The sequence below is a fragment of the Pteronotus mesoamericanus genome, unplaced genomic scaffold (assembly GCF_021234165.1).
Source record: "Pteronotus mesoamericanus isolate MK-2021 breed Mesoamerican mustached bat unplaced genomic scaffold, CSHL_Meso_final scaffold_174, whole genome shotgun sequence".
Lineage (NCBI taxonomy): Eukaryota > Metazoa > Chordata > Mammalia > Chiroptera > Mormoopidae > Pteronotus > Pteronotus mesoamericanus.
The window spans coordinates 17,099,259-17,126,607 of record NW_026555309.1 but is presented as its reverse complement, the minus strand read 5'-3'; the positions used below and the strand labels follow the sequence as shown (position 1 = coordinate 17,126,607).

The 27,349-nt window shown below is 38.8% G+C and overlaps 1 protein-coding gene across 2 annotated transcripts in view; it reads right to left on the bottom strand.

Annotated features, from left to right (window-relative positions):
* CPQ (carboxypeptidase Q) overlaps positions 1 to 27,349 on the bottom strand; it is a 409,746-nt gene that overhangs the window by 74,078 nt on the left and 308,319 nt on the right. For both annotated transcript variants that reach the window (XM_054590297.1, XM_054590299.1), the window contains exon 6: positions 21,203 to 21,294. In XM_054590297.1, the coding sequence (XP_054446272.1) occupies positions 21,203 to 21,294 (92 nt within the window). The remainder of the gene's footprint in view (positions 1 to 21,202; positions 21,295 to 27,349) is intronic.

Sequence of the window (27,349 nt, the reverse complement as noted above, 5' to 3'; positions counted from 1 at the left end):
TTGAGCAGAGAGATAGGGAGTGAGCTTTGGAATTAATGAATTAACCAGTCATTGGCTGTGCGACTTTGCCCAGTCTGGGTAACTGGATTCAGTTTCTTCCATGAAACAGGCATAGTAATGGCAACCAGTTCATGGATGTGTAGGAAAGAATGCAGCCTAAAGCCTGTATAGTTAGCACTCGATAAACACTTGTTACAGGTCTTACACATTTAAACCATTCAGATAGCTGCTTATAACGCATCCTGAAGTACTTCCCACACTCCAGACACTGTGTGAAATGCTTTATAGCTTATCTCATGTAATGCTCACATTCTCTGACATATATTTCTTATTTCACAGGAGAGGCAACTGAAGTTTAGTTGGGTCAACTAACTTTCCCAGGGTTACCTAGTTAGTAAGTGGGGCAGCCAGAATTCAGATGCAGGGGTCTGCCCCCCAAGCATGTGCTCGCTACCCCTGCACTGCTGCGCCTGCTGGCACTTCCACGTGTCAGGCTGCATGTCCTCACTTTTAATATAAAATACAGAGACTGTAGTTACACAAATGCATAGAGTTTGAATTTTTTTTTATGATCATACTACAAGGCCTACTTGGACAGATTTTATCGCCTTTGCTAATAAAGTAGTTTAACTGAACAAAGAGAAGAAAGAAAGCAAAAACTAAAACAAAAACAAAAAAAGCCCCACTATTGCTCTATAACTTCCTTCCAACTGGAATAAAAAGCTTGAAATAATAAAAGATCTTTTCAAGCCGAATTAGACAGGATGTAAACTAGAATTCTGGCGTACGTAGAGACATGTTTGATTTCTATTCATGTAGAATTTTATTAGCTGCTGCTAACATGATGGCAGCATTCTATTGTTTACTATTTATATATAAACATCTCCATATGTGTTCAATAAAGAGCTAAGAAAACAAACCACCCACCGTCTATGACACTGCTTTTTCCTCCTCATTTATGGAATCATTGTCTAATTGTTAGCACATGGTGAAGGAGTTGGGAAAACAAAATGTCTCTGCACAAAGAAACCGGAATGAATAAGCTGGGTCACTGGGCTGTTAGACCTGCCACTTCTCAGGAACATGTTGTCACAAACATCCGTGTTCCTTACTATGCCATAGTCATTGGGGCCACACTCAGTGTAGATTTGAAAAGTTGATTATAGCTAGTGACAGCAGAGCAGAGCCATACTGATTTCACTCAGCCCATTTTAGCACACATAACAAGATATCTGTTTTCCTGTTTACAGGGTAGAGGAAGAAACCCCCTTCTAGAGACTGAATGCTTTATTGCTGAGACAATCAGCACCAACTGAGACAAGCTGAGGCATATAGATGAGGAGGCTGAACAGCTCAAAGCTCAGCTATTATCCGCAAAGCCCTGCTTTGCTCTCTTAATAAAGAGAAGCTCCTCTTTATTAGGAGATACGGAAACTGTCCTTCATTGCCATGTAAGATACATGAGAAATGCTCCTTGGTTGGGATCATTGGATTAGTTAATATCTGCTTAGGGTTGAGGGATTCATAACTTTGTCTTGTGCTAGAATCACATCCTATCACACTTTTTTTCCTTCTTTAAGGGTCAGTTTACTCTACAAAGAACAATTTGGTAACCAATAGCATTCTTTGGGTGCAAAGCAAGATTAAAAAGAAGGGAAATATTTAAAAATAAATACTGTTTTTAAATGCTTACTCCCTAATATAAGCACAAAGATGATGTTTGCGTTCTTTGCTTTTACAAAATTCCAGGCGATTCTTCTTCAGAAATATAGACCCAAGTTCAACATCTCCATTCCCTCCAAATTTGGCTCCTTCCTTGTTTTAAAGCTTTTATTTTCTAATAACCTAGGTGACATGTTTTTGGTTTTGAACTAAAGTGGCACCGCAGTCCCAACATCAAATGAGGAGAAAAGAAGACTTCTAATTATTCAAATTAATCCTGTAGCCCCCTCAATTCAATCTTCAGAAAAGGACACTCTGCCCCGACACAGGGCGATCGTTCTCAGTAGCACTGTCCTGCCGCAGTGAAGGTTAATATTTTACAGATGACGGTGGCGAGAGCTTGGTCAGGTGGTGGGCTCAAAACAAGTTCTCAGAACCAAATCATCTAATGACACCAGGTGCTGAGTTGTTGCAATCGTCTCTTCCAGCTGTGCCAGTGACCCCGAAATTCCCAGTTCAAGGGGGAGGGGCTTCTTCACACAGCTTCAGCTCTAACACCTGTCATGACTAGGGGCACTAGATAAAGAGATACCTCCCTGCTGTGCAAAGCCAAGAACAGGTTTTACTTTCTGGTCAAGTGTACTCTGAACTTCAGACTTTTATTTCTGACAGTCTCTAGCATTCAGCTTTGAACAGCCTTGGGTGCCCACGGGAGAGCCAGGGACGGCATGATGACAAAGTGGAGTGCCATACGTTATTTTTATTTGACAGCTAAACTGGCTGCAGCTTGGGGAAATGGGCAGTCTTGGGTATGTTACACTAGTCCTCAAACTGCAGGCACCTATGGTGGGTTAGCCCCCGTTCCGCCTGGAGATGGGAATAGAATAAATGGCTTCTGGAGATCTCTTTCCAGCCCCATCTTTGTGTGTGTGAATACAGAAGGATTCTGTTGTGAGACAAGCCTGTGTTCTCAGGCAATCCAGTCCTGACACTATCGGAAGCACTCTGAATCTCAGCGAATCCTCCTCTTGAGCTGGCTCAAGTCCCTTAAACTTACAGGAAACACCTGATCCCACTATAAATGTCACTGTGGGCATGCTAGTGAGCCAGAGCCTGAAAATCATGCACAAACATGGGCTAAAAGAAATAAAAATTTTATTTATATTGCCTAGGAAATAGGACTGTATTCACATGTCTTTTAGGAGAGAAAGAAACACACTACCCAAGATAAACTTTAAAAAGGTTTACATGGCAAGTTAATGTCTATCTGTTTTCATTTTATTTCTTCATGTCGAAGTAACATAATCAATAGTTAGAAGCAGTGGGACTCAAGGTCTCCACAATTAAATTTTGATTCCTTTAATATAATATGTTGGTCGAGCTTTCATATCACTGGTGTCATATGTGTTTCAATACTGCTATCGTAGAAGAGGAATCTCCCGCGCAGCTGGCTGGCTTGGTGAAAGCAGGCTTCTCCGCCTTTTTCCTTCACCAGCCCCCCCAACCCCTCCCCTTCATGGCATGTCTCTGTCAGTCTATCTTCTTATACTTACTACATCCCCATCCCTCCCCAGCCTCAAAATGTAAGAAGTAAATTGCCTAAACGAGGAACCCTTCCTTCAGTTGACCTTTATTTTCAGACACTATCACATGCTAAAGAAATAATAAAAACACGCTTTTTGTTTTTAATGGGGCTATTTTACCAGCCGAGACAGCGGTTTACTTTCCCTTCTCTTATGTGGGAAGACTGCAGCAACTTCTTAACGTCCCTTTCTAAGGTTGCAACAGACAGATGAGTTCATCCTCTTATAAGTACAGTGGTCAGGTTATTTCTTTAAAAAATACAGTATTTTACTTTTTTATCATACAAAAAGAGGTTATTCTATACTCAAAAACTAAAATTTCACTCAATCCTAGGGCAAATCATATTAAAACACAATTAATCATGAATTCTCCTTTTTTAAAAATAACCTACAGCAGTTTTGGATTATGACAATATCCTCATATTCTTTACTTGATCAAGCGCTCTTTACTAATATTAGTAAAAATTCTAAACACAATTTTAGAAGTAATTCTATTTTTTTAAGCATGGCTTTCCTTCTTCTCTTTCCAAAGCACAATACTGGGTTGGAAATGTCAGGAAAAACAGTAATACCCAAATATGAGTTTCAAGACTCTTGGTTTACTCAAGTGATTTTATGTCCTAACTCTCCGCTAGCCTTCCATGCCTGATATGCCTATCTAATATGCTAGGCTGTTGCAATTTATTCAATTTGGTTTTTCAAAAATACCTACCTTGCTCCTAAAAGAATTCAAGGCTTCCAATAATAATAATAATAATAATAATAATAATAATAATAATCCTAATACCATCTTTTAGAAGCATACAAACTTTCAGGAACCAAGAAAATGTCCTGAAGGCAAAGGTCAAATCTGTGTGGACCTCTGCTATATTTCCAGCTTAAATAACAGTGCTCAGCACATAGTATGCAGTTAATAAAGGTTTGAGAAAAAAGAGAGTCCCATTAGGAGAATTTGCCACAATTCCTCAACAGCAACCTGAGGCTGTAAGTTAGCTCCATTGAGCACATGCTGCCAGGGTGAGAGAAAAGGCTGATGTACCAGGGAGCTCTCATTATTGTGGAAAAGAAAGCACAATACCAGCTCCTTGGAAAAAAGCAACAATTTTTCCAGCGTTCAATTCTAAGAGGAATTAGTACGTGGCTCTCCATAGAAGGAATATTGACCAAAATAATGGACAGAGTCTCCAATAACAGTTTTACAAAACAGGCAGAAGCACTTATTTTTCCAAACACTATTTTCTAAATATTGATTCTCAATTAAAGCAAAAAGCAAAATATTAAGCTATATTTCAGTAAAGGTGTTTGTTTCTCTGGGGAGTAAACTGTATTTATTCAACAGTCATTGAGAGAAAAAAAGAGGAACAGCGTGACCCTTCATCCCTGTTTACCCTGGGCAGTGCTAGTTTATATCCTTTGTCTTGGTATGGCCAGTAGGAGCGCCTCATTCCTCTCATAAATGTTTCCTGGTTTTAACAATAAATCATATTGCCAACCTACCTATGAAACAATTTGTATACAAAGATGAATAAGATAGGACTGGTTTCTTACGAAAGGGCAGAGTTTAACAGCAGAAGTAATCACTGGCTGTTATATTAAATGTGATAAATTTTATGAAAGAGACATGTTAAAAAAAAACAAAGGGCAACTACTGGAAAAGTCGGGGAGAGATTAATAGGGGAGGTAATGTTTGGCTTAAGTGAAGGCCCTCAAGTGGAAGTTCTCCAATGAGAGCAGAGATCTTGTTAATTCATTAATGTATCCCCAAGGCATAGCCAAGAGGCATTGATAATACTTGTCAAATGAATAAATACTATTTTAAGGATCCCAATAGTGTTGTCCAGACATATTGCTTTCTAAGAGAGGAACAGAGTTTAGGCAATCTCTAAAAGAATAGAAATAAAAATAAACATGATCTACAGATTATCTCACTCTCAAATATCAATTGTCCCTCCTCGAATTTTTGTAGGGTTAGCCAAAGATTCAAGATTGAGATCACTAGGTGAGCATTAAATAGCAAATATTTGATGTAGCTGCATTTGACATTTTCTTCCCTTGGCTCCTGGGACCCCACACTCTTGGTTCCCCTCACACCTCGCTGGACACTCCTCATTTTCCGTAGTTGGTTTTCTCCTCTACTTGATCTCCAGATGTTGGGACGGTCATAACCAGTCTAAAGTCCTCTTCTTCATCCACACTTGCTCTGCTGGCACTCTCATCCAGCTACATGGATATATGTACATGTATGTTATGTGTGTATACACCTCACAATGAGGAGAGAGGCCCTCTAAAGGCACAATATCCCCTCAGGAGCAAAAACAGCAATCCCAGTGTTGACGGCATAGGAGCTGAACTTTTGCCAGACAGAGAGCAGAGATGTTGAGAGAATAGAAAGTATCATGGACACAGATGGAGTGTTTATATGGAGAAAACTCCATGCCCAGCGTCATCTTTAGACCTCTCCCCTGAATTCCAGATTCCTTTACCAAGCCACCTACTTGACCTCTACACGTGGGCGTCTGGTACCTTTCATTTAATCTGTCCTAAACCGAGTGCCTCATCACTGCCTTACCCCGACTTCTGCCCAGCTCCTCCTATATTAGTTGCTCAAGCCCCCAAATGCAGGGTTACACCTGCATTGTCTCTTTTTCTCATACTCTATATACAACCTACTGTCAGATCCCACTGGTTTTTATTGCAAAAACAATTATATCTGGGGTCTGACAACTTCTTACCCCATCCAGTTTTATCATCATCCTGGTTCAAGATGCCATCATTTCTCACTTGAATTATTTCCAGTCCTAGTCCCCTTTCAGCCCATTCTCAAACTGGCTTCCAGAGTAATCAGTTTAGAATGTTAACTAAACCCTGGCAGGTGTGGCCCAGTGGTTTGAGCGCCAACCTGCAAACGAAAGGGTCACCAGTTCGATTCTCAGTCAGGGCGCATGCCTGGGTTGCAGGCCAGGTCCCCAGTAGGGGGCGCAAGAGAGACAACCTCGTATTGATGTTTCTCTGTTTCTCCTTCCCTTCCCCTCTCTAAAAATAAATAACTAAAATTTTTTTAAAAAAGAATGTTAATTCAGATCATGGTAGCCTTCTGCTCAAAAGTCTCCAAGAGTACCAACCTTACTCACAGAAGAGGGCCCATCAGGCCTGACAGGATCTGGGCTGCTTTACATTGATGACCTTTTGTCCTGTTGCCCTTCACTGCCCCACTTCAAGCACGCATGCATCCTTGCTACTTCCTGAAAGCCAAGTGTGCAACAACTCTTCCCTTTGCTTAACATGCTCTCTTCCAGATATCTACATAACTAACTTGATTATCTTCATCAGGTCTTTAATCAAACATTATCACCCCAGTGAATTCTTCCTTGTTCTCCATTCAACAAAAATTCCAACCACTCCCTTCCCACATACCCTATCTCTGTTTTCGATCTTATTTTTCTTTTCAGCTACTCTGTCCGGCCTACATACCATATTTATCTAATTTGTTATCAGTCTCGATGCACTAGAATGAAAGCAAGATAAGGGCAGAGTTTAAAACAGTGCCTAGAACTTAGAAGGCTCTCAAAAAGTCATGTGTTGTGTGAATGAATAAATGCATATTTATGTGTTTAATGACATATAAGTATAAATATATGTATATGTAAACCATTCAAGTGCACAACTAGATGCTGTTTTGGATGATAGTGGTAGTGGTGGTGAACATGATGATGATGATGAAGATGAAGATGATGAAGATGTGGTTGTCAGTGTTGGTTACAAGATAATATTGGTTTTCAGAACCTGTTTGGTTTTTTTTTTTAAAGATTTTATTTTTATTTATTTTTAGAGAGGGGAAGGAAGAGAGGGAGAGAAACATCAATGTATGGTTGCCTACTGGGGACCTGGCTTACAACCGAGGGATGTGCCCTGACTGGGAATCGAACCAGCAACCCTTTGGTTTGCAGACCAGCACTCAGTCCACTGAGCTACATTATCCAGAGCCAGAATCTGTTTTTAAAAAATCTTCTTAAGAAAACATAAGGTTCACCAACCAGTGCTGTAAGCTGAGTATTTAGTACATATTTTATGAAGCTCTTAAAAGTATACACTTTTACAATATGCATTATAAATGCTAAACAATATTTTTAGGAAGGCTATATTGAATGACGACTATAAAAAAGTCACCTTCAATTATCTAAATATAAGAAAAACTTATAAGGTTCCCTTGATAATGTAATAAGAAGATACCCTTATTCTGGTAGCCATGGCAAAAGTTGTTTGTATCAAAAGCTGTCTGAAAACAGGGCTGGATGCTTCCTCTGCAGAGCCTGTCACCATCATTTTACCATCAAAGATGAGAACCCTCAACACAAGACTTGCCAAAATAAAATGACCATTGTTCGTAGAAGAACTGCAGCAGGCATTTATATAGAATTTTAAAAATAAAAAAAATAGATTAAAAAAAAAACCCCTTAAGGTTTGTTATGCTACAGGGAGTGCACATGAGGCTAATAATACTCAGTGTAATCAGTAAGACTCTAATAAGTGTATCCCGGGATTACTTAGAGCTTCAACAATTGCTTCCCATACTTTGTAAGCTTTAAAGTATTCAGACAAAATGAAGGAAAATAATAAACAGATGGAGCAATTTAGCTTTGAGAAGAATTAAGATAATTTAATAGGTATAGTTTAGATAAAAGGAGGCTAAGGAATTTAGCGATTACAAAAAAAAAAAAAAAATCCAAGTAGGTACCTGTGTTGAGCTAAGGGAGGTTGAGAAAAACAATTTCCCTCATCTGAGAATAATAACAAGCAGCAGTCATAATCACCTAAAGGTAGAAGAAGAAAACAGCTACAGCAGGAAGTAGCAGCAAATACGCTGGAAATAATGATCATTCTGGGAAGCCACCTGAGGACCACTCAGGGGAGACTGAACGCTAGAAATGCTCCAAGCAAGTTGAATAAAGGCAGTTAGTCAGGCACACAGAGCTCTCCCCGGATTTCCCTTTGGATATCTGCGTTCTTCATCAAGGGTTTGTTTCATTGCTGTTTGAAGGAGGTACAGGGGATTAGGGCAACAATCTTGAGGGGTTGTCAGTCTCAGAGTGGGGAGCTGGGGTGGGGGAGGTGCACATACTAAGGTCATTTGACACAATTCTTGGCTACTAGGTGAGAATTATCAAAGAAATGATGTAATTACTCTGGGCCTCAGTTACTCATTTGGAAGATGGGGACAATAATAATTATTTTGCAGGTGGATTCTAAAGCAGGAGTTCTCAGTCCGGCATCTCTTAGGGGGTTATACAGATGGAGGTGAAATTGAAAGGGAAAAAAACCCTACATTTTTATTTTCATTAACTTCTAATAAAATATAGAATTCCCTTCACTTATGAATGTAAGTAACAAACCACAGTGGTATTAGCAAAACCTATCACTTTGTTGTCAATAGAAATCCTAGATATTATATTTTCATATCACATTAAATTTGTTGTAGAAATCTTAAAAATTCCTACTTTGAAATTGCAATAATAATTAGATAATAGTGTAGGATCTTATTATTTTATGAGTTTTTAAAGAGCATATGATTATATCACATACTTAGTTTTAAAACCTTGATAACAATATTTTAATAAAATTCATATTCCTGTAACACCATGCACTTTATTTTATGCATTTAAAAAGATTATTTGAGAAGATGTCCACAGGCTTCACTGTACTGCCCAAGTGGTCCACAGCACAAATAATGGTATGAATCTCTGCTGGGTAATTGGCAGCTTTATTATTCAGATCATGATGATGATCATGATAATTATCTTAGTGTTACTCTTAAACTCACAAGAATTAGTTTGCCCTGGAGTTCTGGACTGGAGTCCTGTTCTGTCCCATAACGGCTAAATGACCTTGGCAGACCACTGAATCTCACTGAGCTTCAGATCGTCCTCTGCAAAGGAAAGACCTATTAATAGTTGGGTTTTTTTTTAACCCTGAGGATTAAATGAATTTATTATATATATTTAAAGGTACATTATATATCAAACCATTCAGTTCTCATGAGACTTACCATTATCACATCAACAAAACTGCCTAATAAGTAGAATAGCCATATAAATGAACACCCAAGCCAGGACACCTTTAAGAGTAAAAGACGAATCATTACGGCAGAACAATGGATGGAAACTGGACTATCTCAGGTAAATCAGGAACCAATATGAAACCCAAATACTACTTTTCTGCTTCTTTTTCTGTATCTCCAATTTCTGCCACTATACAATTCAACAGATGACCAAATTTCCTTGATCATTAAGAACCACATTTTTCTCTTACTGCAGCATTTTGGAATTTAATGCAAACTGTGCTCTGCCATTAGTTGTCACTGCTTGTCCATGTGCAAAATCCATCACACTGAAAGGGCCTCTGGTAATTCATGCGACACCTCAGTCATCTGCATTGGTATCAACATAGACCACTAAGTTTTAAATTTGAGTCCCTAGTTATTGATTAAAATTCTTCATGAAGTTTTGATGCCCACAGAAGATGATTTTTCACACATGGGAAAAAACAATTAAAGGCGGTAAAAATTGTCAAATCTTCCTAATAGATCCCACTGTTTAAGGTTAGCCACAGCTGGTGTAACCAAACATGCATACCACGGGCCTCCGCGGGGTACTGAGCATTTGCCAAAAGTGTTCTTCGACTTTCAGGAGGAGCTATATGGCTTTCATGAACAGTAAAAATAAAAATAAAATTTAAAATAATGTAGTCAAGTTCGAATACAGAGGGAAGCATGTATTCAACATGCCTCACATTTAGGCCGTCAATCATAAAGGTGCATCTTGAGCCCCTTGTCAAAACAAGGAGCACAGGTTACACCTAATTTCTTACCTTACCTTTACCTATTTTACAAATAGAGATTGAATCTCTTCCAGCCAATATCTCAAAGTCACTCTTCAGTTCCCTGTCCCCTCCGCCCTCATGCGGCACTATTTTCTAGTTTACATTTGAGAAACAATACCTGCCCTTATGTTGTTCTTAAGTGAAGATGTGTGAATGGTTGTGTTGTTTTAAAAGCAAAAGAAAGTTTCTTTCCCTACTAGTCACACACCAACTGCTTGAACCATGTTTAAGATAAAAGGGATTGTTTAGACCTCCATACCCCATGCTGTCCTTTGGTTTCCCTGTCAGTAGCAGTGTAGCCATATAAATCTCACCCTCTTACTTTAACAGTAAATATCTTCTAAAAGAAGGTGTGTTATAAATATAAAAGGTATTCTTCAATCAATCGGAATAGTCACAAAAAAATAGTGCACTTCATTCCACTGTGGACATTTCAATATGAAAGTCCACAATTGCTGGATCCTATGAAGACAGTGCTAATTTATTACTTCACACATGTCACTTTCCTGTAATGAAATAATGAGCTGGGAAATTATATATGCATTCTCAGTATTTTTGTACAATGGGAGTGTCGATATAATTAGGCGTTAATTACAGTTTTAGAGAATTGAACATAGAAGCTTGGTGTACAAGTGAGTATTTTTCCCTTCTTCATTTGCTCCATCCTTGTCTTAGTGATTTAGAAAAAGCTGTTGAAATAGAGCCTTAGAATGGAAGCCATCACTACAGTGTGCTACATTAAGGTAATTGCCTAAACGATGAGAAAATAAAAATCACGTGCGTGGGCAAAGCCTTTCAGCCAAGCTCTTATGGAAGCCAATAGGCTTAGTGCCACATTTTCTAACTGTTTGTTACACTTTTGAATATGTCTTTCATTTTCATTTTTCTTTCCATTTCTGTCGTATTAGGCTTTGGCAGGCTGAACTACCCAAGAGGGGCAACTCTTGATCACAGCCACCATTCGCTGAAGAACAAACACCAATCCGTTTTGGCAGGCACAATTCTCCAACACATTCAGAAAGCAGTTTGCCCATTAAAGTACTTAAGAATTGATCTCTGAATTATGAATAAAAGCATAACATGTTAAATGTTATAAATTGTTTTATCTCCCAAATAAGGAAAGAATAAATTAGAGTTCTCTTTCCATTTTTTAAAAATTTAATTGATTTTTTATTTTTTTAAGAGAGAGGGCAAGGAAGGGAAAAAGAGAGGGAGAGAAACATCACAGACTGAACTGCAATCCAGCCATGTGCTCTGGCTGGGAATCAAACTTGTGACCTTTATGCTTTGGGTACAATGCCCAACCAACTGAGCCACCCCAGTCAGGGCTAGAGTCCCCTTTCTTAAAAAGATAAAACAAACAAACTAACATACAAAAAACAAAACCCAGGAAAAGTGTTAAATTATTTGTTCTTTGAGTTTAGTTTTTGCAAATAATGTTTGCATCTCTCTTCTGTAATTTGCAATTCATTCTCCTGCCCCTTAATCCACCTATGCTTCCTTAGTGTTGTCACACAGAAACTACTAAGGCAGGTAGGATTAAGGCACACCTTGGAAACCTCTGAGCTACCTTCTTCTATAATTGTTCCTCTAGTGTTCTAAGCTGCACACTTAAGTAAGTAAGTCATAGCCAAGTAGATATGGCCAGGAACATGCTATTGCCAGATAATGTAAAAAAGTATTGACAAAAGTACAATCTCTATCCTCGGAAATCTTTAAAAATCACTTTAGCAGGGATCCATCCTGCTGTATCACTGTCCTTGGTGTCTCAGGCACCGTTACCCTGGAAAAAGGAAGTGGAGCTCAGTTTGTGGAGGGTGCTAATATATTTTTTGAGTTGACTAAGCTCTACACATGTAGAAAAAATATAAGCAGATAAATACACATACTAGTTCCATCACTCAAGGATTAGAGTTTTGTTCTTATTTTTCTTTTAAGATTAGAGGCAGTGGAAGATGTCCTAAGGTAGTATCCTGGGGAGGCTTTGATCTGAAGATAATCTTTCAAATACTGAAATGATCTCAATATTTATTAGTGTGAGAAGGAGTTTCATATCACTAAAAGTTCTCTTTAGTGTTTTTATTTATTTTATCTATCATCCAGCTAAAACTTTACTTAGAAAATGCCTCAAAGAGAAAATTCAGTGAAGATTAAACTTTTTTGTCACTGTAGCAGGATTTAGAGAGTTAATTCATGAACAAATAAATATATTTATTTTTATACTCTCCAGATAAAATGCAAAATAAAACATTTAGAATTATTGGTCATAGCTGACATATGCATGATGTACGATATCCCTAACTATCCTCCAAAGTGTTGTAGAATATAATTCTGTGCTATGTGTTTTAAAATAAATACTTTGAAGTGACTTCTCCATCCATCCATTCAGGTGTTACTATATCCAGAAAGCCAGATATAGTGGGGTATATGTATTATAGACTATGAGTGGATAGATGTGTTCACAATCAAACCTTTTTAAAAATATATAATCTTCATTATGTTTCTTCCATTACTATTTAGTCCCCTTATACCACACTCCACTGCCCCAGCAATCACCACACTGCTGTCCATGTCTATGAGTCTTTGTTCCCTTTTTGCTCAATCGCCCCACCCCCCCAAACTGTCATCCTGCTACCTATGAGTTTGTCTCTATTTTGTTTGTTAGTTCAGTTTGTTAATTAGATTTCACATATGAGTGAGGTCATTTGGTATTTGTCTTTCTCTGATGAGCTTCTTTCACTTAGCATAATGTTCTCCAGGTCCATCCATACTGTCGTAAAGAGTAAAACTTTCTTCTTTTTTACAACCACCTTATGATTTTCTTAATAACATTTGCTTTTCTCTAGCTTACTTTATTGTAAAAATACAGTGTGTGTATATATATATATCCCCCTAACATACAAAATATGTGTTAATTGATTTTTATGTTATTGGTAAGTCTTCTAGTCAACAGTAGACTATCCATAGTTAAGTTCTGGGGAGTCAAAAATTATATGTGGATTTTTGACTGTTGTTCAAGAGTCAACTATATAAATATAGGTAAATTCCATATTTCAGATGAGTGGCAGAGAAGTACATGATCATTTAAGTCATTATGGCTGAGGTCTGGTGACAGAAAAGCTAGGTTCAAGTTTAGTCTCTGTACCTCATGGCTGTGCTGTGCAACCTTAGGTACATTCTTTACCTATCTGCTTGTCTGAGCGCTTTTTTAAATGTATGAAATAAAGAAAACAGTACTTGCCTGTCCAAAAAATTCTAGTACTGTATTTTCAAATTTATTAAAAGGAATAAATTATTTTCCCTTACATATAAAAAAAATGAACCATTTACACAAAAACCAGAGCAGCCAGAAGTAGGAAACAAACTTCCAGAAGGGCTGCTGATTGCAAAAGGACATGATATTCTTGGGGTCTCCTGGGAACAGCCTCTCTCCCAGACAATAATTCAGGTTTAAAAAAGATAGGCTATATGTAAATCTGTGTATAAATTGAGTGTGTGGTTAAACAGTGAATGACAATTTTTAAATATTAGTAGGAACCTTGCCAGGATGTATTGGAATGTTCATTTCTTTAAAAGACCCTTCTATGTGTATACCCTTTAAAAAACATGCCCTTTAAAATATACTTTTGAATATTATTATAGCTGTAAGGAATACTGGGAAAGTATATTAACCCGTGCCCCCAGCAGGTTGCGATGCCTGCTGCGGGGCTCCCTGGGCTGTGATAAAGGCGGCAGGCTGACCTGGTGACGGAGTGTTCCCTCGGCCAAACGCCTCAGGGGAAACAGCTGCAACCTCTTGAGTGCTGCACTTACAAACAGCAGGCATAGGAAAGCCAACCAAGAGACAGCTAAATGTCAGATACAAGACACCCTAAATGTTAGAATTCTACTCCGTGCTATAAACCTTTTCCACCAAAAGGTGTGACTATGAGATTGGGAAAGGCTTCAGGAGAAAACTCTAAACTTGACCCATGGACGTGGACAATGGTGTGGGGACTGCCTGAGGGAGTGTGGGGGGCGCTGGGTCGAGGAAGGCAAATAGGGAAAATCTGGGACGACTGTAATAGCATAAGCAATAAAAATAGAATAAAACAAATGAAAAACAAAACAGGAGTCAGCAAACTATGACCAGAGTGTCAAATCTCTCCTCTGAGTCCTCCTCCTCTCCCTTCCCCCTCCCTTTCTCTCCTCGTCTATTCTCTACCCTCTCCCTCCTCCTCCTCAGGTTTCACTGGAAAACAGCCAAGCTCATTTGTCTAGTATTGGCTTTGCTTTCACACCACAACGGCAGAGTTGAGAGAGAGACCATGCAGCCTGAAGTCCTAAAATATTGACTATGTGGACCTTTATTTAAAACTTTTGCCAACCCTTATTTCAGAAGATAGAGGGAAGAAGACAGCCCCAAGGAAATTAACATAGTGCGGTGATTCAAAAGTGGTTTGAGGGGGAGGCAGAGACAAATGTATTTAAAAAGTAAATAAATTAAAAAAAAAACAATTGAAAATTTAAAAAAAAAGAATTTTTAAAACATACATAAATGACTATTTTGTCAGGCACATTGACCTCTAGATTATCAAATTAAAAAAAAAATGACAACAGCCAACACAACAGACATCTGGTGTGAATAAATAAAAATTATACCTAAAAAAACAAAAAAACAAAACAAAACAAAACAAAACAAAAACAAAAGTGGTTTGCTGACTCCGAAACTTAGTAAGGCCAGGGTGTTGGTGATGTGACGATTTAGCCCGAAAGGCACTGGCTCATACACATCACTTGTGAGCCTAGCGCACGGCACGTCAATTCAGGTTTGAGCATCATGGTGTGCCAATCTGATTTCCTTAGAAAGTTCATGCGCTAAGTATGCTATGGGTCCCTCCGCTTCAGATCACGACCTGGTTAGCAATAAGGAGGCACCAAGGCACATGCTATTTGTGCCTCATAGGCAACGGCTAGTAAGTTGTTAAACAGGCTGGATATAAACTGAAGGTCTTTTTCATGGTTTCAGGATGGAGAATAAATGAGACAAGATGCTAACTACAATAATTCACAATAAGCCTCAGTGCTTTGGCACAATATTCTCAGAACCGACCTTGAATGCTGTTGCCTTATTTGTGACAGTGATGGTAGCACAGACTTTGGGACATTGTTCTTTACATGTATTGGGCTACAACCAATGCTCAAGCTAAACTTCACTGTGATCTGAAACCATAGGTGTTTATACGATAAATAACTGTCCCTAGGTCTTGCCATCCTAGGAACAAGGACAGATTCCATTCTAGTTGTCAAGGCTGGTATTTTTATTTTAAACTATTTCTTTTCTTTTCAATGGAAACAAATAATGAAAACCTGTTAGGGAAGATCCCTTCTAAACAGAGATAAAGGAGAGAAAGGAAAGGAGTGAGTTGAAGCTTACATTCATTCAGAAGGTGGCATAATGTGATTGTCCCACTATCAAAGGGATATCTCTTTCCAAGCTGACATACATCTATCATAAACACCTTACATACAGACAGAATTTGAAATTCCATATCCATAAGGGAATTCTATACAGGAGAAAGCAAGCAAATGCAAAAGACAGCGTTTAAAGAACAAACAAACAATAAATCCACAAATTCTCATAAGACCCTGAAGAGCTCCCAGGTATGCTGTAGAAATTATGTGTATGTTGGATCTATAAGGGGCTCCAGACCAAGAATACACTGAGATAAATAAAATTTAAACCCACTTTGTGATGTGCTTAAAAGACTAATGCAAATATCTAGGCACTGACAAAAAGCACAGGATGCATAACAGCTCCCAGCCGTAATGATTGAGACAATAACCTCTGATTAGCAGGTCTATACTGCACGGAACATTAACGATGTAAGAAAGGCCACTCTGGAGACATAGTCCAGACACAAATATGCTGAATGCGTGTATCAGGGTATTATTTTTACAACTGGAGCTGCAGACGAGTGCAAAACTGTTCTCACTCTAGCAGTGTCACCGCAGCTAAATTAACATTATACAGAGGCAATGGGTTAGTGAAATAAAAATGCTAAGAAAACCATTTGCCCAGGTAACATGAAGTCTCAAAAGCACTTCTAACATATTCCTTTATTTTGGAGTGAAACGTGAACCTCATGCTGGTTGGGGAGCTGGCAAGAAGTTCACCACTAAAAGAAGCTAGCGTTTTTGTATATTTACCTAAGTAAAGAGAAATTTTGTTCCTCAGCATTGCAACACAAGGAATTCTGAAAAAAATATTGTACATATTCATTTTAGCTTTTTCTCATTTAGAGTTGGCTAGAGTTAGGATAAACGGATATATTTAGAGTGATCGTACTTTCCATCCCTCATTTAATGAAGCCTATTTAAAATATTGCCCTTATTAATGACTACCAGAACACAGCAGTGTTCATAATCTCTGTAATTCAATTGCCAGTAGTTTGTGCAATAAATCAGGAAAAGGTTAAAATATTTTTCATGCCAGATAGAACCTATCAATCTATTTTATTTGATTATCTTGTGTAATGAGGCTTTCTTCAGGCCAGATTACCTTACTTATTATAATTATGCCAGATCATATTTTTGCTTAAAATGGAAAAGATTAAAAAATGCTAGCAATCCAGTTAAAACTATTCTAGGGTGTTTTTTTCCTTTGTACACTTTAGGACATGAGAAATGACATCCTGTTCTCCTTCCAAGAGTAGAGAAGAAAGAAACATTGTTCCCATGAAAAGCAAATTAGTCAAATGGCATCTGGACAACACTCATTTTATTCACTGATTTGAAAATTCAATAAAATAATTTATAATATTTTTAATCTTAAAGTTAAATTCCACTCCTATAAGTAAAGTCTGAAAAATAACTAGAACACAATAATACCCTCGTATATGTGGTGATACTTGCTTCTTAGGGAATGCAAACTGAATTCAACCAATAAAGTTTATATTATTATAAAGTAATTTCATAAACAAAGAATAACACAAAAGCATTTTCTGTCACCCTCTTTCTTTTAGGCAGTAGAGCAATCTCCCTCTCCCAGCCTTGCTGGGGATCAATCTCTCCTCAGGCCATCCTTTGGTCCCAGCAGAGTTCCAACGGCACCCATCCGCCTGTGAAGCCTATATTCTGGGGAACTGGTTGTGGTTACAAGCAGGATGGTATTTCTATATCCTGCTCTTCCAAGGTGTTCCTCCAAACTGAAATAAGGTCAGTCTAACCACTCACAGTCGCACAAGCTTCATGCAGGGAAAAAAGGCCTTTGGTCTTCCTTACACCAAAAGATAGGACACAGAGGGAAGGTGTCGTAAGGCAAGGAAGCAGGAAGGGAAAAGAATGAGGACCATTAGAAGTGGAAGGATAACTTTTCAGAACTGTACCTTGAAAAATATAAAAATGTTCCTTCCGCAAGAATGGCGAGAAATAAAATGTCTAACAATAAAACGTATTGGGAAGGCTGGGGAGTACCTAGGACTCTCCTATGTGGCTGGTGGGAACATACTGCAATAGAATGATAGTCTCCGACCTCTTTGGCAGTTTCTAGCAAAGTTATACATATACCAGCAATTCTACTCCTGGAAAAGAATTGCATATATCCACTAAAAGGTTTGTACAAAAATGTCTACAAAAGTCTTATTTATAACAGCTAAAATGTCCATCAACAAGAGGACGGGTAAGACGTTGTAGTACATGCATGCAACACAAAATGACTAGTAGAAAGAGACAAACCACTGTTAATGCAACAACACGATGAATCACAAAAACAATACTGTTACGTCTGGCAAGAAGCAAGACTTAAAAGTACATACTGCATGGTTCCATTTACATAAATTTCAAGAATAGGCATAACCTTCTGCGGTGATAAAAATCAGCACAATAGTAACCTTTGGCGGAAGATGACCTGATAGGGAAACTTCCTAGGTAACAGGAATGCTCTACAACTCGATTTGGGCAATGATTACAAGGGGCATACATTCACCAAACACATTGAGCTCTATGCATAAGATCTGTGCATTCTACTACTGAATGCTGATTATACCTCAATAAAACCCTCAGCATGAAAAATGTTACTTCTAAAAAAATCAATAAACATAAAGAACATACAGTCTACATATAAATAATTTTCAGGTTCATGTGCTAATGTGAAGTAAGAGAGGCAGTGGAAAGAATTTTAAAACCAGGAGAAAACATTTTTATAACTTATCAAAATATATGTAAAGTAGCATTCTTTAAGTAAGAAAAATGCATACACTTCCTTCATGGGACTTGTTGCTATGAATTGTTATGGGCATGATGGATGGACTCCAGGAATGATTTCTGCTCCAGTTGACTTCAAAATATAATGAAAAACTCAGTATTTACCATTTGAATTATTTTACTTAGTATCTGACATCAAAATGCTTCTGGGCATTTTTATAAAGGGGGCTGGCTTTCCCTTTTCTCCACTCCTGCTTACTCACTCCAATCCATGTAAGGATTAGGTCCTGGGCCTTCCTCATGACTAACATGTCATAGTCATTTATCCCTTTTCTAACACCTTTACATTTATTTATATCAAGCTTTTTTTTACCATTCTGTACCTTGTCGATGATAGAGCCCTTCACAAAGGTAAGATATTTTTAGTAAATTATTTAGAACCTATTATATATTGTTTGTTACACTAAATTTCTTATGTGTATGTTTAAAGTTAATGTTTAAGTAGAAAGCAAGGTCTTTATAGCCTAAGACTGTAACTTCCTTTTTCTTTCTCCCTTCCTTTCCTTCTTCCCTCCCTCCCTACTTCCCTCCTTCCTTTCTATAAATTATAAATTATACCACATCCTGAGAAATGTCTAAATAAGGTGTTATTAACTTCAAGGGTATGGAGATTATGTGCAGTCAGGGGTTGGAGAGTTAGCTCTATGGGAAAGAGGACATTTGGGTTCACCCTTGAGGAGCCTGAAGAATGGGAAGGAAGGGAACTCAAGGAAAAGGAACTGCACAAGTAATGATGTAAAAGCCACTGTGGGATGTGTAAGAAGCTCCTCATTATTGTCAGACTAGAGGACGTGGAAGAGAATGGTGGAAAACCATGGCATGGAGAACCATAAGGGCCAAGAAGCTAAGGAGTTTGGACTAGATTCTATTAGCACTGAGAAACAACCAAAAGTCTGGGGCAGAAGGTGTATTGGATTTGAGTTGGGTTTAGGGAAGATTAAGTTGGTATGATGGGTAGAACAGAAAGCTGGAACTAGAAAAACAACAGAAAGCCTGGAAATGAAAGATGCATCTAAAGTGATAGAATGTACTCGAACAAGAATAAAATAATAATAATAATAATATAAAATAAAGTGATAAAATGTAGAATCAATAGTACTTTACTGCTGATTAGATGTGGGGCACAAGGAAAAGAAAGAAGAAAAAATGTCAGTGACATTGTGACACATGGCAGTGGAGAGACTGATGCTGTCATTAATAGAAATAATAAAGGAAAAAGGAGGAGCAAATGTGACGGAGGTCATGGATTTAGCTTCTCTCAGGCTAGAGTGTTTATAGTAGAGTAAGTTTTCAATAATAATAGTTTATCGATCTGTGGTTGTAGTGCTAAAGATTATATTGCCTTTGTTTTCTCACGGTCATACCAACACTTAGAATGGCATGCTTGATTGTACATTTTAATTGTAAATAATACTACAACGTCTGTTCTCAACGAGCAAAGCATAATGATTACCTAGGATTCTCCCTTCATTGTGAGGGTTGATTGGGGAGATAAACTTTAATAAGTTGAGATGATAAAATTGAGTCCATGAACTTCCTATCTCTGCCATCAATACTTTATTCTTTATCAGAACACTTCACACAACTGAAGTGTTCTGTTAAAGTGAAGTAACAACTGAAGTTCAATATCCTTTAGATTGAAATCTCAGAAAGGTTAGGGTTAATTGTCTTACTGACACTAATCCTAATGCCTAATATAGTACTTGAAACATAGTAGGTGGTCAGAAATATTAACTGATTGTTACTGAATGACTCTCATTTGATGTTCTAGTTCATCATAACATAGAAAATGACATTACTGACCCACAAACCAAAGAACCCTTAGCTGGAATTATCTGTTCTCCAGGATCGTGTGAGGCCAAAAGAACTGTAAGTGGTCAAAGAATTGGGGATAAAGGATGATTTTTCTTAGAAAAATAAAAACTACATTCAGCGACCAAATTCATGGCAATGAACTCATTATTCTTAAGCTCCAACTAACTGAAAGAAGATTATAGATCCTGACTTCAAAATGATTTAAAAGCACATAACCACAATTTAGAAAACTAATACTCTGTCTGATTTTAATAATATAAGATGATGGGTCTATTCCTTCCAATCTGGAGCTGCAATGGCAGGAGCAGGCCAGGTCCCGCCCCTCTGCCTGACCATCGCTGCCCAGCAGCACCCCACTGATCGGGGAATTCCTTCTCAACCTAACGTTTGATTTGATCCAGAGTACTTTTGAGCTTGTACACTGCCCTCTCCCTCAAAGGTTGTTCTTGACACTAATCTCCCTGTCTCCCATCTTAAATGGGGCCTTATATTTCTAAGCATGATCTCCCACTGTCACCTTCTTGCCTCAGGCTTCACTTTTGTCGTATGGTAGTCAGTGTCTGAGACCCTGGGCTACTGCCATTCCTACCACTGTGATCCATTCCCTTGCTGACTCAAGGCCTTGGGACTTGGCTGTCAAACACCAGTGCTCCAAGGATTCAGGGCATCGAAGTATGGGAGTAGTGGGCTCAGTGCAAAGAGGGAATGCTTACCTGTTACTATTTCTGGGCACACATGAGTGTAGCAGAACTGGAGAGCCTTTAAGAAAACAGCAAGCGTGGCAGCTGGGATTTCTCTAAGGCGACAGATTAGTGCGGAAGGCCTTAGCTCCGCACCACTGCACCATCAGCTCACCAGCGCATTTTCCTTTACGGGCTGGATGAAGAGGCTTTTACCAGAGATGCTTGCTGGGGTCAACTTACCACCGAGTATTATTGAGAGAGCGTTCAGGACAAGAGAGGGCATTTTCATTTACACTGTTACTACATGCAAAAATGCCCAGCAATCGTGGCTGCTCTTACCTTGTGTGACTGGTAATACTGGAAAGCACCGATTCCACCCTGTTCCTCTGCAGTCCAGAGCACCAAACGCAGAGTCCTCTTTGGACGCAGCCCTGAGGAAAATAATAAAGTAAGTGACTCCTCCATTGATTTTAACCTTTTTTTTTTTTTAAATGGCAAGGCCTCTCATCTGCATTCTGGAGGCAGAAAGGAATCAGAAGCACGCATACTCATCTCTTGCTGGGGCGGCGGTCTGATTCGGAGTGTCACCGCCCCAGGAAAGGAGCACCCTCAGGCTGCTCTCCAGCAGGTTAATGTAGAAAGGGGTTGTGCAAATGCTGTCTGCAGGCCAGGAAGTGACAGCCTCTAATTTTATCTTTATCTTTATCTTTATCTGGACATCCTGCCCCAAAAGACCCAATGTTCAGTGGGATGTTAGATCACACACAGAAGATGCAGTTACAAGGACTTTAGGCAGCTCATGGGGCCTTACAATGATTAACTGAAACCAAATCATTTGGCTCCATTTCCAGATAAGGTGTGTGGGGGATTGCTTTTTATTCGAAATCCACAGGTATATCTAGCTGCCCGTGCTATGCTCAGCGATGGAATTGCTGTGAGGCAGGGGCAATGTTTATGTTTACCCATGGTTGTGTTGCTCTCCAACTTGGAAATATAAGGTCATTCAGTTAAGGTCAATGAAAAATTAATAGAATGAGAATGACATTTTAGTCATCTTATTGCTGCATAAACTGCTTGGTGGCAATTTCTTTGACTTGAAACATACAAATTTGTATCTTGGGATTATTAAAGTTAGTGACAGATTGATATATGTAGAACAATTTTTGAGTGATAAGATCTGTTCAGTAAAAGCTAACTACAAGGCAGCTCTGTTTCCAAAACTTTTTTAAAAAGGGACTACTGTACACTAAAAGTTCCACTTTGTGACCAAGAATTAAAACCTGGTCTGATTCAGACCTCATAATGTCATTTTGGAGAAATAACACAGGCAGAATATGAGGCAGGGCTTAAGTCTCATTAAGAGGACCCATCCTCCCACCTCACCACAGTGGGGCCGTAGGGAAAGACCCTGAGTGGCTCTGAGATGGTCACACTGCAAATCTCACGTGTATTCACATAGTGCCGCCACCAAGGCACACGGCCACCAAAGGAGCAGGCTGGTCGGCTGCAGCCCAGACAACAAATGCTCCTGGGAAAGGAAGTGCTGTCCTGCCTCCTCCAGCACCAATGGTATTCTCCTTTTATAAGCCTTGTGCTAAGGAGCTGAAAAGCAGCTATGTTTTCCACTAAATTGAAGATCATTGTGAAGCCACTTTACACGTGAACATTTTAACATAATTAAAAAAAAGCACCAGTTTAGGATGCACACTGATCTGAGTTCCAGTTAAAGCCTGGGCAAGGTGATTCCATACTCAAATGCTCAGCAAATCCCACTGGTGTTTTCTTCTAAGTCTATCTAGAATCCAGCTTCTCACTTCTGCTATTACTGTGGTCCAACCCCCCACCCTCTTTTGTCTGGGTTGTTGTAGTCACTGCTAACCGGTCTCCCCGCCATAGTCTCCACCCCTCTACAGGGGATGTTCCACACTGCACCGGAGGGACCTTTGTTAAACTTGACCAGATCGCAGTGTTTCTCTGCTCAAAAACTCCAGCAGCCAGAATATAAGCTTCTAGAAGGAAGGGGTTTTTGTCTTCTGATTCGCTGTGATGCCCCCAGTGCCTAGATTGGTGGGCACGTGTGAGGTGCCCAGTCAATATAAATGAATACACAGTTTGGTGTCTCATTTAGAATAAAATTCAAAGCCCTCCACCACTTTGCTAGCCTTATCTCCTAAAACTCTGCAGCTAGTTCACTCCCAGGTAAGCTTCAAGTTGAAAAAGGCAAATAGAGCTGGTGAGCCCTGCTATCTTGAGGCACCTACTGTGCACCCATGGAAAGTGGATCTACCCACGCTTCCGATTCCTATTCCAAAAAATAAAGAGAATATTCTAAGCCTATGCCATAACAATTTTACAGGGTGGTTGTGAGGATTACATGAGATGTGAATGTATGTAAGGTAATCCTGTGTCTGGCATGTAATAGACATTTGATAAATGAACTATAAAACTACACAATGAATATTCAAGCACAGAGCACATACCTTTACCCGTGGGAGAAGGGAACTCTAAATACTCAGAGAGGAAGTTCTGTGAGAGGCACTCAAATACCTGCTGAAAAAGGACCCTGAGGTGCCCACTGCCTGCTCCAGAGTCAAACCACCCACTCACATTCACAGCATAAACTTAAATTGTTAAATTGTTGGAAGAAATCTAATCAGTGTATATGAAGATTGTAATCTTTGGTTTGTCTAAAAGAAATGTGTTTAATGTCACTTTAAAGCAAAGGACACTTGGCTTGCATCATAGAAAAAAACATAAGACAGAGTAAAGTACAGCAAATAAAAATTCTGAACATTTAAAAAATCCATTAAAAAGGGAAAAATATACTTTCTTTTTACATATCTCTGCACCTTTCAGCAAAACAGTATCAAGTCATTAAAATGGTGAAATTCTCTAAAAAAGGATAAAGTGGCAGTTAGTGCAGATTTAAAAAAGATTAATTTTTAAAAGAAAATGCCCTGAATATCCCTATAGATTTGGTGTTCCACTTAAATGTCATTATCATACAGGATTAGTCTCCTTAACACTTCAAATAAGCCAGATGAACAATGATGTTATACTAAAATAATAAAGAAGTAATCCATTTGAAGCAATGAATGCTAAAGCTTCCAAACAACAGCAGCATAGCTATTGGTGCATGGCTGGTCCTAAGACAAACAGAGCCCCCTTCAAGCTCTTGAGAAGCTCAGTACCCATCAGCATAGAACACCAGCACCTCCTCCACATTCACGGTGAAGGGCACAACAAAAGAGGTTAGAAAACAAGTGGTTAGGCAAAAACCTGACTGGACCCCAAAGTCTCTTTCCACTTTGACATTCTCATTGTCCCTAAACCTAACAGAAATACATGGGATTCCATTCAGTGACTAGACCCAGCCCCTAATATGGGGTGCGGGCCCCTCGCCCACCTTAGTCCACACAGGAGCAGAAAGGGATTGACCTTGGAATCTGAATAAGCGTTGTTTGATTCCCTGCTCTGCCATGCCTGGGATCTGTGACTTTAGATTAGTTACCTAATCTCTCCGAGCCTCAGTTTCTTCACCTGTACCACAAGGAAAACGGTAATTGCTTTATGAGATCGTGAAGATAATAAAATAAGACACGGCAACTATATAACAAGAACAGTCTCCAGCACATAATAGGTTTTCAAGAATTGTTAGCTTTTCTCTACATCATTCCACACACTTTCAGTCTGAGCCGATAATGATCAGGAAAATCTTATTCCTTTAGTAAGTATATTTATTCCTCATTCCTCTCCCTTAGGAGCTGTAGAACATCTTTGTTTATAGAGAGTGCATTCCCAGCCAAGGAAAAATACAAAGTTCATCTAATGTAAAAAAAACAACCACATAACGTCTGTCAGTATGGAATGCTCCCTCATCCCAACATAGGGCATATCCCAGTCCAAATAAATACAAACATCTTTCTCACTTTAGAAGTGAGGCTGATCAGAATCCTTAGTTTCTGGATTAAGTCAAAAAGCTTAATAAATCTGAAAAATGAAAAAAGTTGATTTAACGCTATCTATATCTATCATTTTAAATGGTAAAATTTATTGTATTGTGCCTCTCAAATTCAAACTAGATTTCAAAGCTAAGAATTTTAAATATATTTCAGGTTGCCCAAAAAGTCCATATGTTTTTTTTTTCATAAAATAAAAGACATGTTTTTCATTTTCACCAATAACTTTATTAATTTAGATATTTTGAGTATGTCAGTTATCTCCTGCACAGCATAATGTTGATTGTTCTCGGCTAACGTCTCGATTTGATCACTATCAGCCTCAACTGGTCTACCCAACTGTGGAGCAATGTCCAGTGGGAAATCTCAAGCATGAAACTTTGCAAACCACTTTTGACATGTTTGATCAGTCACAGCGCTTCTCCATACACTGCACAAATCTTTTTTGTGTGTGTTTCAGTTGCATTTTTACCATTCTTGAAATAATAAAGCATAATATGCTGAAAATGTTGCTTATTTTCTTCCATCTTCAATTTTAAAATGGCTACACAATGATTCACCAATTTTGATAAGTTTTTTTTTCAAATGCACACTGATATGACAGCTGTCATAATACAATCTAACACAATTGTTTCAAATGAAGTTAAAGACAACTAAGTGCTACTAGAGCCACCGTATGGGAAAAAAAACAATTTTGGCCAAACTAATAAAATAACAACAATAATAAAGTGAAAATAACAATAGCAACACAGCAGTGATATGAAGTCAAATGTAGGGATTTCATTTTGCAGTAGAACTGGGGTGAATGGCATAGCTCAGGAGTGATCCTGGCTCACAGCTCTGGCCCTGCCTCTGTGGCGTACAGCACTGACCCAAGGCAAGCACAGGTAACGAAGTCTTAGAATTAGAGGTGAGAGGGAAGACTCTGGTCTTAGCTGCCTAGGATGCAGGTCTCATTGAGCTTTTGTCAGAAGAGAGGCAATTAGTTCCCCTCTGTAGGTATACAAACTGCCCAGAGATCTTTTGACCTCCTGGAATTTCTATTAAGAACTCCAAATAGTGCAACAAACATTTTACAGCATCATGGTTTTCCCCTAAAGAACATAAACTCTAGATAATGTGTCAGAATTCTGTCTTGTTTATGAAATATTGGCATAAAAATGCATTTCACTTTCATTTTATTGAGGAGAATAATAATGCAATTGGGAAGATAGTGCCCATGAGAAAAGGTGAAAACAACCTGTTTGGACTTTAGTTTTCATAACTATCAAACTTAAAGATGAGAAGGCTGAGGGCTGACTATCATTAAACTGATAAATTGCAAAGGTCAGTTGACTGTCTCATACTTGCACCGAGAGTGGAGCAAAGTAAATAAACTCAGATTAATCCAGTTTTTTAGATAGGTTTCCAAATCATGAGTTCTAAAGAACACTATTAGTTAACAATATGTATTGACCCAAATACTCATGTGCTGCTCAGTTTCAGTCCTTCCAGAACTATGTATGGATACTACTCTCCCTTCTGTGACTTAACTTTGCAGAGAAAACACACCTTTCTCTTACAATAAATTACTCATTTTCCATATAAATGCACTAGTTCACAAGTACACTTACTGTCCAGCTCTCTTTTACTAACATCTCAGAAGAGAGTGCCTACACTTAAAGAGGTATCTATTCCTGCAATAAACTTCATTAATACAAGTGTAGTATCTGAGTAATAGAATAAATAATCTCATATTAGCATACAACCTGAATGAGAAGAAGCAGTAAGCATAGTGATTAAATACATGGGTCTGGGGGATCAAAATCTATTTCCCCCTTAGGCAAGTTACATAATTTGTTATTTACTATAAAGCACATTATCATTTTTTTAAAAATAGGGTGTATGATTAGACAAAGATCGATTATTTTAGTGAAATAATTGCTACTACTTCTCTTTATAGGCAGGAACAGAAAATCTCTTGTTCTTAGAAGAATCACTTTGGTCTTTCTTAGTTATACAGACATAAAGCGATCAGGCACTTTTGGGGCCGCTGGGGCAGGGCAGCAAACTTTTCTTTTCATTCCATCTTGCAGCAGCTACCTCTGGAGGCCTCTGGAGGAACAGCCCGGACACTGGGCAGGACACAAATGCAAATCGCTGTGTAAAAAGGGGCCCTGGGCCTTCTGGGAGGAAAGTCCCGGTGTCCTCAGCCCTGCGTCCTTAGATTGGGGGCTGCAAATGAAAGAACTGTTGGGACAGGGTGACAGCCACTAAGGTTCCGAACAGGGATGGCCCTGGAAACCACTGATGAAGGGCGGAGTCTGGTTGTTGACCTGGGCTCAGCCCAGTGGCCTAAAGTTCTAGGGAAGGGCTAATTTCAGCCTAGCATTTGGCCATCTCCAGAGGCTCCTCCAGATCCTGCGGTTCTGGCACAGAGGTAATGATTTGGAGAACAACAGCTGAGGATAGGAATGTACATGAAGGGAGTTGTAACCTTGTTGCCAAAATGGGCACCACCATGACTTTGGGGTGCAAACGAGGGATG